General features: G+C 36.9%; 1 protein-coding gene across 5 annotated transcripts in view; it reads right to left on the reverse strand.

Annotated features, from left to right (window-relative positions):
• The window catches only part of NBEA (neurobeachin), a 462,643-nt gene that overhangs the window by 86,896 nt on the left and 358,168 nt on the right, over nucleotides 1-17,579 (reverse strand). For all 5 annotated transcript variants that reach the window (XM_026033944.1, XM_026033943.1, XM_026033942.1 and 2 more), the window contains exons 42-44: nucleotides 11,439-11,556; nucleotides 9,546-9,648; nucleotides 3,634-3,749 (exon numbers count right to left, since the gene is read on the reverse strand). In XM_026033944.1, coding sequence (XP_025889729.1) covers nucleotides 3,634-3,749; nucleotides 9,546-9,648; nucleotides 11,439-11,556 — 337 coding nt within the window. The remainder of the gene's footprint in view (nucleotides 1-3,633; nucleotides 3,750-9,545; nucleotides 9,649-11,438; nucleotides 11,557-17,579) is intronic.

The raw sequence follows: 17,579 nt of genomic DNA on the forward strand, positions 1-17,579 counted from the left end.
ACAGAGTTTAAAAGCCAAGGCATTCAAGAACCTCACCTTCTCTTACATATTCCTGCAAAATGTTTTCTGTGATAGTACAGTGAAACATAATGACTCTGAGACATCTTGGAAGGAAATTGTTCTTGGAAAATGAAAATAAATAAAAGATACAGAGATTGGTATGGATTCTTTAACCAAGAAATAATAATCTGAATAACAGATACACTTTTTGATAAGGAAAAGTTTCCCAAATGTTCTTCAAAATCTTGCTCACATCTTGGTAACACAGTGTGCACAGGTATTGACCTTCATGTAACAAATTTAGGTCACTTCCAAAACTTACAAAAATCAGCACACGGCTTCTCCTTCAGAAAACATGTACTGGTTAATCTATGTGACTTCAACATCGAAAAGAAGAATGATAATACAAATAAATCAGTCAATTGAAGACAGAGATAAGGAATTAGGCTGAACTTCTTCTGGAGATTCCAATTTATCTACCTCTCACATACATAATTACAGAATCACAGAATTACAGAATCACAGGATCATAGAATGGTTGAGGTTCGAAGGGGCCTCTAGAGATGACCCAGTCCAACCCCCTGCTCCAGCAGGGACACCCAGAGCACGGGGCACAGGGTGGCAGCCAGGCAGGTTTGGAAGATCTCCAGAGAAGGAGACTCCACAACCTCCCTGGGCAGCCTGTGCCAGGGCTCTGTCACCCTCACAGGAAAGAAGTTCTTCCTCACATGGAGATGGAACTTCCTATGTTTCAACTTGTACCCACTGCCCCTTGTCCTGTGGGTACAAGCTGTCCTCGGCCACCACCGAGAAAAGCTTGGCCCCTTCTTCCTTATGTGCTCTCCTCAGGTACTTATACATATAGATCAGATCTCCTCTTAGTCTTCTCTAGACTACCCAGGCCCAGCTTGCTTGCTCTTCCCTCATATGAGAGATGTTCCATTCTCTTAAACATCTTTGTCACTCTATGTCGGTCCCTCTCTAGAAGCTCCAGAAACTCCACATCCCTCTTATACTCAGGAGCCCGGAACCGCCCCCAATACTCCAGGTGCGGCCTCACCAGAGCTGAGTAGAGGGGCAGGATCCCCTCTATTGGCCTGCTGGCAACATCCTCCTGATGCAGTCAGGATCCCATTGGCCTTCTTGGCCACGAGGGCACTGCTGCCTCAGTGTTAACTTGGTGTCAACCAGGACTCCCAGGTCCCTCTCTGCAGAGTTGCTTTCCAGCAGGTCAGTCCTTAATCTGTCCTGATGCCTGGGGTTATTCCTCCCCAGGTGCAGAAGCCTGCACTTGTCCTTGTTGAGGTTCCTCTCTGCCTAACTCTCCATATTTAGTGAATATGGCCTCTGGATTAAACTTCACCTAATTTAAATATGAACATGAACTTGACTATTTGACAGAGATCATGGGCAATGATGTGCAAACAAAACGAAACATGAACATACTACATGAAGAGAATGAGATTTGAAATTCGGTGTGTTGAGTCAAGGTACTGTCCAAGCTGTTGCAAGCTTTAATAATAACAACAGTACAAGCCACAGACAAGCAGTGGTTTACAGCTTTCTTAGCATTTCAGGAAAAAGAAAAAGTCAATCTTCCAAATTTTACATGTAGCAGGTGATGGCCAGAATGCAAATGGAATCTTCTTTTTTTTACTTTTCTTTTTTTAAGGAAGGTGAATAATACTGGGTGACATTAAGAGAAATTTGCCTTATGTGACTACCCACATGTTTGGCTAGAAAACCTGCCTAGCAGCCCTAATAACCAACAACAGGTCAAAAAAATATTTAATGTGAGACCTCTGAGATACTCTCACACTTTGAGAAGTGATCCCTTATGGATGAAGCTTGTTTATGGATGGGTACTTTAGTGCTAGCACCACTGCAATTCTTAATTGACTTCACACATAATGATATCTTCCACATTTGGATACACTGGTATGTACCTAAAAATAAATGAGCTGATTAAAAATGATTGGTAATTTATAAAAAAATTGGCTCAGCTCTTGCCTACTTTCATTTAAAGAGTTCAGTGCTTTCAGAGGCGAGGAATACATAAAAAGGAAATTAAGGGGGAAGGACAGTCTCATGGCTAATGTACTGCAAAGGGACGCAGGGGAACAGGCCTCGCTTCCCAGCTTTCCAGGAAGCTCTCCAAGCTTCAGCTCGGTCTTCAGGGAGCCTGCAAGGCTTTCCCTGCATTTTGGCAGAACCAGAGCTGCAGAGCGATGTAGGAGGGACACGGAGAGTACGGAGCAGGCCCGTGCCCAGCAGCAGGATGGCAGCTTTCTCGTGGCACTGAGCCAGAGCTCATAAACTCTCAGCAGGACTCATTCCTTTGGCAGGGCTATGCGTGTCTGTGGCTCTAATGCTCGGGAACCAAGCTGCTGGGCCTGCATGGGTCTGCACCATATGGGCTTTCCAGCACAGGTCTCTGGTAGCCTACGGGACCCTGCTCCATGCTCCCCCACACAGGGTAAACACGCTCTCAGGTGCCCAACTGCCCAGTGGTCGCACTTCTGGATCACCCAGGGATAATTTGATGACACATTTAATAAGGTCTGTGGGATCGGATAGGTGGAAGATGACTACCACATAAGCACTACGGCAAAAGCTGAGAGGTTCAAAGAAAGATGGATTTGACAGATACCGAAATTGGGTCTGCCCTATTGGGAAGAGTGCAGCGATTGTGTCCACACCAGTTACAGTAACAGAATATTTGGGTTCTACCTTTGGATTTTGCACATACATTTGCCTTACATCTGGCTTCAGGATAATCTCAAGTGTAAAAGTCAGGACAAGGTACAGATATGAGTTGCAACACTGGAGTACAAAGTGGAATTTAATTTGAGCATTAAAGTAAAAACTGAGTGGTGCAAGATGTCTGAGAAACTCTCTTTTTTTCTGGGCTCTTTCTTTTTTCATGGGCAGCATGTGTGCTAAAGGCAGGAGATGTAATACAAGACAACTCTGAGAAATCTTTGTATACTGTATAGAAAACTGCTGCTTTTTACCTTTAAAATGTCTGCAGAGGCTAATACCTCTGCAGTGAAGGGAAAGGAGAAAACAAAAATGCCATTGTTAATGTTTAATTAATGACAATTGCCAGAAAAATTCTCCTTTTGCCAATAAAGAATGGATTTGTGGCAGTTATTTCTCATTTTAAATACCTAATCTGATATTATATTTCAGTTCAAAGAACTAAACGAGAAAAGATGCTGTAATCGAATCATACCACAATCCAGGTGACATCTGTACTAGGCAGAATACGGTTGTTATTCTGCTGTCTAGTTGCTGTTGCTGAGAATGATGAAGTAGCGAAATTACATTTTCCCATTATTATTTCCAGACACTCTCTGGCAATGGTTTGTTGACTCTAATAAAGCTTCAGACAAAGCTGTCAGCAGAGGAAATGGCAGAAGGAGAGCAAGGAACAACCTCCCCAACACATGAATCGAAAGTCTCGGGGATAGGTTGTGCATTTTCTGATAAAATTTAATGTGCATATTTCAGCATCTATCATAAAGCTGCAGCTGAATTCTGGAGGGATAAACGTAGTCCATCAAGTCACGGTACTCAAGACTTTGACAAACATAAACATATTATGAAGGATTAAAGAGTCAGAAGCCTTACCTGCTATAGTATTGAGGAACATCAAGTATTCAAAGTTAGATATCTCCCGTCTCTGCCATCGCTGAGTCATGTTGGAGGATTTATAAAGCTGTCGGGGAGTGGCCAGAGAGATTCTCCTAGGAAATACATGTAAAGAATGACTATTTTAAGAGCCTCATTAAATGTTAAGATGTAGGGCAATGTTATTAGTGTGATTAATTTCAGATTCTCTCAAAGGCTTTTTTATTTCATTTAATGAAGTCAAGAAGACACTATTATCCTTACTTGAGAAATGGCTGAAATTAAAATTTGTATTTTATTTTACCAATGCTACATCACTGCAATAGTTTAGAATAGTATTTTCTGTGTTTTATTTTATTTTGAATCTGATTAAAAGACTGGAAGCGAAAGAAACTGCAGACCTCCTGGTGCCTGGGCTGTCCAAAAGAAATAAAAGAGGAGTACCATTTCTCTGTTTCAAAAGGATATATTTAGCTAAGTTCATTAAGCTGAACGATAGATGGATTAAAGAGTCATATATTTCCAGCACATGAGTTGAAGATATTTACTTCACGATTTATGTACCTTTTCCACAGTCAGCTACCAATAAACTCTTCCCATCTCCCAATAAGCTCCAAGATTTCTGTTTATAGCCTGGTTCTTGAAAGAAGGTTTATTCAGTCATCTGCTCACATGTCCATCTGCCTGTCTCTCAGGATTAATGTTTGAATTGTACTTCATTTGCAATTGGAAGAGGAGTAGATAATTTCTACGCTTTTGTCCAAATCATATATTTGGGTAAGGGTAAAAGAACCAAACACTGTGCCAAGGAAGATGAAAGCACAGAATGATTATATATCCAGTTTGAAAATATCATAATAACCAAATACCATGTTGAAAATTCTAGGTCACCTATAGTATGTACAGCCTTTTGTTTGTAAAATAAAATTCATTTAAAGGCATTAAAGAAAAAAATCTGAAAAAAGCGGAGCTTGCTGTGAGCTTCATTGCTCTCAACTCTTTTCTATAGCAAATAGCCCTTGCTGAAAAAAAAGAAAGGAGATATTTTTGGAAGAAGTTCTTCTCCTCTGGCACTTTTTTACAGAAATACAAGAAAAATACAGAAACAAAGTGATTCAATTAGTGAAAATATTTTTAACTATTAAAACAAAAAGAGTAGACCTCCAAATTAATCATAGTCATGGATTTAATATACATATATACACACATATTGTATCTAGCGTCTTAAGGGTAACTACATATTTCAGCTTTCAGATGCTTATTAAATATACAAAGTGTGCTATTTCTAGACTGTGAATCCTGAGTAATTTCTCAAAACAAGGACACATAACAGTGTCTGAGCAGAAATTACAAAAATGCTGATTAACTATTTATAAACAGACAGGTATATATTTCTAAACTTGCATTAGACCCTATTTCCAGGTAAAAGAATGAATACTAGTAAATCTAATTGCAATACACAGTTATCACAGTGGTATCTGAATTACCAGTGTGTAGGCTGTCATAGCCTCTCATATTTAGGATAATAAAATAGGCATAAAAGATGACCATAAAAGTATGTGTACACTTTCTTTTTTCTTTTTTTTTTTTCTCTATATCTCTATATTTATCCAAATCAGCAAGATAAGTTCTTGCCAGTTGTCTCTTGCTATTCTTCAGTTAACTCTACGATGCCAATGGTACTTAAGACGTCACCAGAACACCAGAAGCAATGCTAATATTTTTAAGTTGCTTCTATTACACGTCTTCTGAGCAATTTCTCTGAAGAATTATTTATATATAACCATAATTTACTCAGTATTTTCTGGAATAGCAACTACTTTTACAGTAGAGTGCTCAAAGATAGGTTATTCTCAGTAAACTAGGGCTCAAGCTACATACAAACTAACAAATGCAGAAGTTACTACTTCTGTAAGGATAGTTAAATTTATAAAGTATTTCCATCATAGACTTCTTGCTTCTCCAGTGATGAAACATTTACGCATCAGTACAACTTAGTAACTGTTTTTAAGCTTTGCCCACAATTTCCTAGGAAGTCTTAAAACACCATAAATTGTCAAGTGCTGGACTCTGTACTCAAACGCCTGATCGGCATGAACTTTATAGCAAATCAAAATATTTTTAAGAGTTCCTTATTTGTTCTGTATCCAAGGTATTTGAAAGCTTTTCAGTTATTTCAGTAGAGACTGGAGAAAATTATGCACAATAAATTGCTTCCACACCTGCTTGTTGCAGTTAACACAGGAAGACCCACTGTTTTGTGTTTTGCTAAATCTGCCTGCCTTTGATCAAACCATGCCTCTCTTTCGATGTGCCGTCATGAGGATGAAGATGTACAAAGTGAATGCACTTCCTTCCCTTCTGGAGAACTGCAAAATGCCTACTCCATATGGAAAACACTGAAAATCCTCTGATGTACAAGGGGATAATCCATTTCCTCAAGTTTTGTATGCTTTAAGGATGTTTACTAAATACATCATGACATTGAGTCGAGGGAAGGGATGTTGTCTATCCTCTATGTGGAATATGGCCTGCTCCCTTTCCTGGTCACTCTTAACTTAGCCATGATTCAATCTCATCCAAAGAAACTCCAAGTAGGTCATAAAAATGTGAGCACCTACAGGTTGTTTTGTGCTGTGCAGCCCCTGTTCATGTTCAGGAAAAAGGGTTTGGAGGTGACTGGTTTTGGCTAGGCTCTCTCATGAGAGCATCTAATATCCACTTTGGATCAAAGCTCTAAAAAGGGTTTTATGCCTTGATGACATCAAGTCTTCATTTTCCCAGCCCTCTGCCTTCCTCAGCACCAACCTCCACAACCAGCTGGGCAGAGCGGTGGAAATGCATCAACTGCCAACAGGGAACAGGGGGAAGAATTCACTCACCATGTTAGAGGTTTCAAATACAGGTTTCAAATCCTCAGTGAGCCACCTCACTGGCTGCACTTCTCCATTTTGATAACTGGAGCCACTGTTTTATCTAATGTGTTAATGACCCACATAATTCCAGCATAGTCTAGCACATGGATGACAGTGGAGCATGATACTGTAACTGTAACTTTTACGAATTCTTGGATCTCCGTACACTTAAAAAATGATCAGGCAGTTCATGGTTGGTATTAAAACAGTTGAAAGAGTTTCCAGACCATGACATTAACTTCAATAGAAATGCATCAGTAAATCACACCTGAGTTGCTAAAACCCTAAAAACAGGATCTTCTCACAGTGTAAAAATGAGAATAGTACTCTATAATTATATGAGAATAATATGAAACTCCACAAATAGTGGAGTAGTAGTATCATACGACATATCATCCAGTAGTATCATACGACAAGGACATAAGGACATTACAATCAAAGCAATATGTTTCAGGACAACAAAAATAAGTGTATCAGAGTTAAATGAATTTGATTATTAAACTATGTCAAAGTGTTTGCACTTTGCTATGTGACTGAAGTTAGGCATCCATATATTTCATAAATCTAAGCAGTCATTATAATAATATGTAATATTGAGTATATACTTGAATACTTTGTTGAATCAAAGCCTTAAATAGGCAAAGGGCAAGAATGGTAGAAAAGGGGCAAACTGGAGACTTGCTCAAAATAGCAGATCAGAAGCAGTCTTAGAAGAGAGAGAAACCAGCTCTCCTGCTTCTGATCCTCTGCACTATTAAGTGATTATGAATATTAATTTTTGCCAGTGTTTTCTTCCATCTTTGTTAAACACAGGATTCCTCCATAAAAACAGAAATGCACTTAAGAGTTCATCTACCTCATTACAATTCATTTGCTCCATAAAATGTTTCCATCTTCAACTGCAATTCTTTATGATAATGTAATCAACTTTAGGTGAAATTTTATCAGAGTGACATCAGAGAAATTGCTTATTAAAATAAAACTCATTTACTAATTAAGCAAAACAACCATAAAGGTCTGCTTTTGTTAAAATATTCTTTAAGTACAGCTTAATCTGGAAAGCTGGTTATTGAAAAATGGTAGCATTTTACTCAATATAGCAGCTCCTTTTGGGTACTCAGCATTGTATCTCCTTACATTCGTGATATAACTGGACATAATTATAAAATTCCTGCTAACATTCCAGCACAAACATATTAATGGAAGGGGAAACTATATTATATCAGTAACAAAATGTTCACTACGGAGCAGCTACTGAGCCTGCTTTTCCATCGATCACTACAATCTGACTGAAGACAGTGAGAGTATATAAACAGAAATAAAGGCAGAATTATGATTACAGGATCTTTATTGTGCATAAATCATAAAGTGATTATGCACAATGAGGAAGAAAGAGAACTCCACTACCATACACCAGATTTAATCTGAAGGCCAAATAGGAGGTAGATATATATGCAAAGACTAAAAGCTGAAATCATTGGATTCTACAAACCTGGTGTGCAGAAAAACAGAAAATCCTTTCTTTTTTTTTTAATTCAAACTAAGCTTTTGAAAAAGGTATAGAAATACTGGAGCTGAACTTTTTAAAATATTTATTTATTAACAAACTCTTTTTGACAATTATTCACTGAATAATGCACAAAGGGTATGAACCTCAAAAGTAAAAATAATCACATTCTGACTGATAGATTTGCATTTTGCTTTTTCTAGAACATGTGGCCATTTTTATTTTAGAAAAAAAAAATATTACCCTCCATTTAGCTTTATTTTGAATATTAGAATAGCAGTGCAAATGTTAACAAGATGCACCTTCCAAAGAGATGCCTCAGCTTCCCCTTGATCTTAGTGAAAACTTGAGGAACTTGGCAGTTTGCCCGAGGATTTCAGCATATTGAGGAGATCAAGCCTTAGGCATCATGAGACCCTTGAGTTCATGTCAGGGAAGTATGTTCAGCTGGGAAAGAAATCATTCTCCAATCCTACAAATGCTTTGACATTTCTGAATATTCCCACATTCTGCAGTGGGATAAAACAAAGAGAACTTGGAGTTGGAGTCTGTAGAAAACCACTTACAGAAAGACACATCCCAGGCAACACACTGATGATTAGGTCGCTGGCCTTTGGCCAAGTCCAGCCAAAGAGTCATCTGAACCCAAGGCACCATATTTTGTGCATTTCCTGCTGTCTGTTCTCTCTGTTGTTATTTTTCTTCGATTTTGATGAGGAATCTATCTTAAATCTGAGAAAATTTTGGTAATGCACTCCCCAAAACTGGTTTTGTTTTGGACAGACATTTATAAATGAAACATTTGGAGGCAGAAAAATTCCCTAGCTCTGTAAAGTATTTATGATGCTCATGTTAGCCTTCACCGAAACATAAATGCCTTTATAGCAAAGGATCTGAAATTCCCAGCCTTGGTTCTGACCATGAAAGGATTTGATATTAATTTTCATGAGGTATGAATATGTACTTATATATTATATACATTATATATATTATAAATAAAAACTATACTTTTCTGTAGAGCATGAAAATCACTAAACGTGAATCTCAATAGATCTTTTTAAAAGTGCATTTCCATATTAGTTTTGGAAATGGAGGAAGAGAAAATTTACAAAAAAAAATCATTTTAATTTAGCAAACACAAATCCCAGTCAAGTTTACTCCCACATCCTGTTTAAAAATGATCACAGCAAGGATGACCATTTGTCCATGGCTAAAACTCAGAAAATAAAGGCATAAGCTATATATTTTATTCTGGTCCTTCACTGGAAGGTGCTTCTTCCCTGTAAAGGGTTTAAAAAAAAAAAACTTATTTAAAACACTTTATGTTCCACAATAGCAGGCTATATTTTAAGTAAAGCATTTTCCAATTAAAAATTGAATAAGAGAAAATCTAGATATTTATGACAGGAACTATATTTTAGTACTGACATATAATTTACACTTACATAACATAATAAACACACAATATACAAATATTTTCATTAAATTACCTGGCTTGTGGCAATCCATAGCTGGTTCCTACTCCGACACGTGGTAAGCTGTAGACAACTTTTTTCACTGTTGCTTGGTCAGGAAAATTAAACATAACAGAAGCTACAAGAAGCAGAGAAAATATGGACTACTAACCATCTGCAGAACTGATTTTGGCAATAACTCTGCAATTTTACAGAAGATGTGTATGAGGTATATCTCAGAAGAATATGATTTATCATTAAATATAATCTCTTATAGGCCATAAAACCGTTCAGTAGATTGAATATCTGGTCTGGTATTAACTGGTAGATTAAAACACACAAGAGCAGTAGTTGATTCATTCTCTCTCTTTCCAGTTGAAATAAAACTTTATATCAGAGCTGCTCAGGGCAAAAGTTTACTGATGCACCTTAATTCTGATATATAGCAGCATGTTTTTGTACAGAAAACTGTCTGTATCCATGCACACTGTTTATTGAATTGGTCCTTTTCAGTTTAATTCAATTTAGAATTGCAAAAGGAAATTTCCTTCCCAGGACATGGGCAAAGCATTATCATTTGGATTTATTTTGCCTTTATTTGGTGGCATCTGGTAGAAAACCTTTTGAAGTACTAGCTGTGATAAACTTCAGTGCTGAAGCCATTACATGTTCCAATTCTGCTAGATTTACCTGGAGACCTTATTTGTAGGAAAGAAAAAAAAAAAAAAAAGTTTAATTCATCCTACTGGTCAAAATAAATGTCCTTGGTGGTTTTGGTGTTCTATTTTTTCTCAATCGAATTGCATGTTGCTCCTGATAGATGGTCCACGTTACATGACAACCATCCACTTACTTCCTGGCATGCTCTGAAACCTTATGCTCTAACGCAGCAGGAAGTGGGTAAAGCAGGAATGGGAAAGTTTCAAAGATATTTCATGAAAACGTGCAGTGAAATGAAGCAAAGAGTGCCCAGTTGAGCCTCACAGAATGAAATACTAGAATCTGACTGTAGAATATCCACCTGAGAAACAGCGAGTAAGAAAACCTCAGTTATGGAAAGAATTCCTTGATACTAGCAAATTCCACAAGGAAACATTCACCAAATGTGAGTATTGCCAATTCCTGAGTTCATGGGCTACATGTGCATGTACATACACTGAGCAGTTACTCTCTTAGATAGCGGGGAATTATTCACTCTGAACTTACATTTACTTCTTGCCATCAAATAGTATAATATGCCACCTCACACCTGTTTCTCTCCACTGACAATTTAGAAACCTTCAGTTCCTGACATGGGGCCTTTAAGTAGTGCTTAAAATAAAAGCCTAAAGCAGATATTCTAAATAACCTTCAAGACAGTTTCAGTTCAGAATAAGAACCTTGCATCGTTTGAAACAGATGCAGTTATAAGTGATGTAAGGTACATTCTTTAGGTATTTTTATACTGATTTATAGTAGCACAAATCTCAATTTATACTAATTAAAAGTAGCACAAAGATTGGAAAATAGAAGTGGAAATTTTCAATCATTCATTAATTAAGCAATTTAAAAATTACCAGATATTTAATCATTCATTCATGCACTTACTGTTTTGAGCAAGTAGATATTTCACTTAAATAGTCACAGAAAATGTGAGGAGGGGGGTGAAATCACACACAAAAAGGCAGATTTCCTATCAAACATCTGAAGATTTTACTAATTTCGATGTCTTATCTTTCCGAATCTACCTCACTACTGCAAGGAGATCCCATACTAATGGCTTGCCAGAAAATACTTGAATACAAAATGCAATGAATACATGCAAGCATACGCATTACTGCAGAGAAACATAAACATCTTGAGAAGGAAGCCCACAGTTTCAAAGATCAATAAATACCATGCAAAAGAACTAGTAGCATATTTTTTACGCAAACAAAAATGAAGACTTACTTCTGTTTGCCATAAACACTTCCAAAGCTGTGTTCTGGAGAAGATAACGCCTTGAAAACACAGCCCGAATCTCACTGAACATCCATTTTCCATGGAGACCTTCCGTGTAAGCAAGAACCTTTAAAGATAAAACACAAGTGACAGTGAAGTTGTTTCTAATGAGAATACTGCATGAAAACATAGTAGGCTTTATCTGTCAGCGAATGCTAAGTAAGTTTAGTTTACCTTACCTCTGAAACACTTAAAAAGCAAAAACTAAAATAGGAGGTAAAGCTCCCCAAAATACAAGAATGTATAACCACTGGAGAAAAATCACTAAATAGTCCTTGATACTACTTATATCTGCTTCACATGAGTGAAGATAACACATTTTCTGCAAATAAAATCCCGAACTCTACAATCAGCAGAGAATAATGGACAGAGTCACATTTCTGCTTAGTTGCGTTTTGTTCCAACTGTATGCATGACATAGAGCTGTCAGTTTTAGGTAACAGATTTAATTCCACAGGTATGTTGTATAGAGTACAAACAAAATGATATAAGTTGCTATTCACACTCATAATTCAGCTTACAAGGTCGTCAATTAGAACTCACTATATTACATTAATAAATACAGAAAAATAGCTAGAACAGTATATCACCACAGTAATTCTTCAGACAAGAAAAATTACAGACAAAAAAAAAAAGACAAGATAGAACACACAAAACTTAATTAGGCACCATCTTTATTAACCTATCTCATCCATGAACATTCCAGCAATATCTCATGCAGTGTGGAATAATCCTTCCTCAATCATTTCCATCAGTTGGAAGACTACCTCCCACCTCTGCCCAGCTCATCCCTACCTACAGGTGAACCCCTTATGCCCTTCTTTCTGCAGGACTCAGGATGGTTGTCCATCCACTCCCCACATCCCATTGCATTTTCCAAAGCATTTTCCAGAGGATAAAGCAATGGTAACTTCATGGAGGTACATTCCCACTAAAAAATGAATGATTTAAGGTACCACTCTAGATAAACTTAAAACAATAAAAAGGTCAGAAAATCAGACAAATGGAAGGAAGCTATAATTCAATTACTGTCCTCGATTACACTCTGCCTAATTGTCTATTAGTCCTACAGTTATTGTGTCAACATAAAATAATCTCAATTATTTCAGTATTTCTGTTGTATTATGTTCCTGTCCGAGATGATACACTATTCTCTGCTTTTGTTGACTTACATAACATACATCATGCACTATTTTCAAATAATGAGTTAAACTTCCCATTATTAGCCATCTATAAAACTAGAGAAAGTAGAAAATGTTGACATTTCCTGCAGGACTCTTTCTTGCGGTTGTTAGAAGAGCCAATATAAAGTAGTTTTCTCATTCTGAGTTTGAGTCTATTAAAGAGACTTTTTTTTTCTTTTGTGATTATTTAAAATACATTTTTTCCATTTTGCTTTCTCATATCATATGAATGAGGGCCTAGCTGTTACGCATTTCTTACAGGTGCCACACAGCGTACATTTCATTACATAAAGAAAAAAAAAAGACAAATCCACTTTGTCCACCAAAAAGTATTGAAATTATGTTATCAGGTTAGTCTTAAAGCCAAAAATTCTGTGTGCTCCATCCAACATTTTGCTGTTGTTTCTATTTAAAGTCAGTGCTTTTTATTTTGAAAGTCTTATGAGTTTGTCTCTTAAAAACAGTCTTGAAAGCTTTTTGTTCTAGACATATCTTGACAGCTGAGACTTCATGACTATGCATGGAATTCTAGAGACAGCTCAAATAAGCTGCTTTTAATAAAGTAAAAAACAAACACCAACCAAACCTGCCCAAATTTGAACTAAGTACATTCCTCTTTTTTAATATCAACTGCAGTTACTAGTTTTGAAAATGACCTGTGTTTCTAAAACTCTTTCATTAACTCCCAATTATGAGTATTATGAGTATTTCAAAGGCAATAACGGGTCCACTGGCCAGATGATGGACTAAGGGAATAGTGCTGAGATGTATTGCAGTAAAATATGGTTGTCACTTGAATATGGGCATGAAAAATCTCCAAATCTCATGGTTTGGTAATATGGAACAACATCTATTGGTGATACTTAGATTAGTAAAGTAGTTTAGCATGTTTCCGTAAGATGGAAAGCTCTACCGAAGACAAAACGTACTGACAAAAGCTTTCTTTCTTACTCGGGCCAAATAGGAAAGCTTCTTAATTTCATTTCATTTTTGATGTAACCAAGATCTCTTCTTTTTTATTCAGGTAGATATCATGACATGCAATTACTGGCTGACAGTAGCAATTTTTCAATTATTAGTTATGTTATGTATTGATTATGAATTGTTAACTAACAACTGGAATATGGGATTATTACCTAAATTATGACATAAGAAGCGTTGGTTTCTGTTCTGTTAGTATTCCAGATACTTTCTGATATTCCTGATTAGTATTCCTCACAGCTCCATAGTGGGAACACTTCAGTACTGAGGCTTATATTTATTCCTTTATGCCATTATTTAATATCTCATAGCCCCAGAGAGAGCATTTCAAAAGGATATTCTGATCCTTTTCTTTGATTTTTTTTTTGAATTGAAATAATCACAAAATCAGGGAAGTATTATAAGAAAAATAAGGAAAGGAGCCTGTACAAGTCCTATCTATTCTCAGTTGCTAAACTTACAGCGGAGAATATTCACTCCTCTAGCGCATTGTAAAGAATCGCTGCTTAGTCCTCAATGTTTATTTTTTTAAAATTGCCCTTTTAAGTGATTCATTAACGCCTATACATCTGAATTTAATCTACTACTATCAGTGGGAATTGATTGTTTATGTTTTTGAACTGGATTTCTGGTTAGGGTATTTTGCTTGTAACCTGATTCCTGAACAAAAGTATCAATTGATACTTGAAACATTGGCCAATCTTTGTTTATATCTAATATTAAATGCCTATAGTCACTAGCATGTCAAGTAACCTTTTTTTTTTTTATTTTTAATTTTTCAATTCCCTAAATTCCTTCATTATTCTCGACCTTTTGAAATAATGTCAAACAAAAGAAGCAAAAAGAGACCCGGTTACCTTGTACTTCTGTATAATAGTTTTGGCTCCTTCTTTTGCTGCATTGCCCAGACACATTCCAAAGTGTTGCTATAGCCTATTTTCTCCAGCTTCTGAAAATGATCCTCAGGGTCATGCCTTCCAACATTGTGAATAAAAATGGACTTTCTTTCTGAGACGGAATTTTCTTCCTTCATCAATGACCACACAGGTTCCTTAAATGCTCTAATTCTACTTCTGAAGACGTGTTTTCCTTTTGCAAAGACAATTTTGTTCACTGCTCAAATCTAATTACTATTGACTTTACCCCGGACACTGGTATTTTAGTTAGAGCATTGAAAAAAAAAAAAAAAGAGCTCTGGCTTAGACCTCAAAATCACGTCTGTCTGCCTGTCTGCTGGAAGGCTCTCGGAGCATGCTTTGCAACCTGACAATGCTGGGAACTCTTTGCCATGTAGCACTTATTTCATTTTCTTTTTTTTTTTTAACTCTGGAGATGCAAAAATCCTTGCAAGATTATCACTCCTGCTTCTTCAACTTTAATCTTTAAAATTTCAGCAAATTTTACCACTTTACTCATTTGAATTAAAGCTGTTCAAATGTAGAGATTGTAAAATGTAATCTGGTGGGTTTCTGCTGAATTTTGGCAGCCCAAACCAATAAATCCCTCTACCTTTATTTTATTTGATTCAAAGGTTTGAAGACATATATTTGAAAACTTGGTATATTCACCATCTGCCCCACAGTGTATTTCACTCTCCCTACTATATTTTCAAGTCTCATTATTTTCTATTTTAGCAGTATTTTAAATTAGGTTTTTAGGGCTACAAATTTTGCCAAACTCAGCATTACCTCCTTAACATGGGCAATTTTTAAGTCTATACTTACTACGAGGAAAACTATTTTCTTTATACACTGACTATGCACTGCATGTTTTCTGTCATTCTGTTTTTAACTAGACTTGTTGCATTGCTTTTCTGTCCAATAAAAAGTAGACCCTTGTCATCCCCATATATAGTGGTCCTCTTGTTTGAAGAGGGTTTTTGCCTATATTTCATTTTTCATCTATCATCACCCACTTGTGGAAGAGAGACTATCTGCAATAGCGTTCATTATTCTTTATCATTTATACCAGTCTTAAACGAAAGACAGGAAGAAGAAACCATTTAAGTAACACTGCAGTCCGCACACTAATGTTATCAAAAAAGAACAAAGTCATGTTTTGCTGTTTTCTAAAAAAAAAAAAAGGAGAGGAAAAGGAAATAGGGAATGAAGGATGAATTAGTGACGTTATCTGGAGGAAGGAAGAAAGAATTTCACCTAATTTATTCATCTCAGTTTTCCAAGATGAACAGAAAACACGTGATTGCAAAAAGCCCGGGAGAAAGGAAAAGCAGTGATGCTCTTCATTCACGGTTCCCCTACACCTGCATATCTTTACAAAAGGGTAAGGGCAATCATTTGTTTCCTTCTCTTGGTTTCTGAGCTGGGGGGAACTTGGGTTTTACTTTAGATTACCACTGGGTTTGCAAGGAAAGCAAAATACTGTATGAACCCACTGTCTATGTGTACATCCTAAAACTGTAGATGATGGCCTCTTACTGTAAGTTAGCAAGAACCCATACACTCGTTCCCTGATAGCGTATGTCTTCCAGCATTTCTCCCTGCTTTCTCTCTTCCCATGCCTTGGTGTTTTAGGCTTCCAGGTCACAAGGCTCATGACCGACTTTTCTGGGAATGCAGTTGCCAAGGAGAGAAGAAAAGCCCACTGAATCTCCTACCACTGAGTCCACCCCAGTCAAATGAACATTTAATTTTCCCAAAGGTTTAGAAGGTAGTTTTTAAAAGTAAATTTTGTTGTAAACAGAAAGAAAAATAACTTTGTTAGCCTGACATTTCCCTCGCCGCTTGCCCTGCAACAAACATATATAAACAAATAAATAAAACCTAATACTCGCAGGCACCCAAGATGTTGCTGCTTGGCTTCTTTGCCTATCTTTTGGTAGAAACTGCATCTTCTGCTTCCTGCAGAAAGTGAGCTAATAGGCACACAGTACATAATGAAAAACTAAAAGTCAAATTTTTGGTCACCTCATCCCTTCATATGAGGATAAGTAGGAAAAAAAAGGATTCTGATGAAAGGAAAGTAAAAACATATCAGCATTGTGAATAAAGCTACTCTCCTTAGAAATAATATGGAAGTAACAAACAGTGCTCTTCTTCAGTCACAAGACAGTATTTAATTTCATATTTCATATTAACTGTTTCATAACGTTCTACTAACCACAAAATTGAAGGAAATTATCCAATCTGTTCCCTAGATCAGATTTCACTGGATGCCTCCAGTTCTGAAACAATACTTAAAAACTAGGTACTTGCCATTAAAAAGCAGAATATTCCTGAAAAACAAATCCTGGCGCGGATTCCTATTCCATCAGGGAAGCACCCAGAGCCAAGACATGCTGTGCACCTGCCTCACACTTTATGGAATCCCTGCTCGGTTTCCATAGAACAGTCCAGCACCACCCCGAGTGCTTTTACAACAAAAGAAGGCAATTTCTCATTTTCGTCTTCTTTCTTTCCTCTTTGCCATTACGGATTCGGATTTCCCTCTTTCAATGTGTTTACTGGTGTCACCAATTGCTTCAAGGAAAACGTGGAATTCCGAGGGCAGATCTTCGGAGGTTAAAAGAGAGACTTGCACGCACACAAAGCAAACCTTGTGCAGACCCATACAGCAGCACAGAGCTGCCTGCATATACGTGGCAGTCTGTGTGATTGCTTAATGTATTCGAAACACAGATTGAAATGACAGACTCTAATGGCACGGAACCAGACTATTAGGGTTTATGAAATACCATGCTGAATAAACACCATAAAATTCCAAAATGTTTTACAAAGTGCTGAATATGATCAAGCTTCTAGATTTATCAGGAAGAAATATGCCTATACTGTAACAAGAAGGATGGCATGTCAAGATACGTAGATGTATAACAAAAACAAATACATTTGTTAGGAAATCTGCAAAACAGGCTGAAAACGCTTGTCCTGCCCTGAGAAGGGATATAGAGAATGTCAATAGATAGGAA

Source organism: Nothoprocta perdicaria, unplaced genomic scaffold (assembly GCF_003342845.1).
Source record: "Nothoprocta perdicaria isolate Ctin4 unplaced genomic scaffold, notPer1 scaffold_137, whole genome shotgun sequence".
In the NCBI taxonomy this organism is placed as follows: domain Eukaryota; kingdom Metazoa; phylum Chordata; class Aves; order Tinamiformes; family Tinamidae; genus Nothoprocta; species Nothoprocta perdicaria.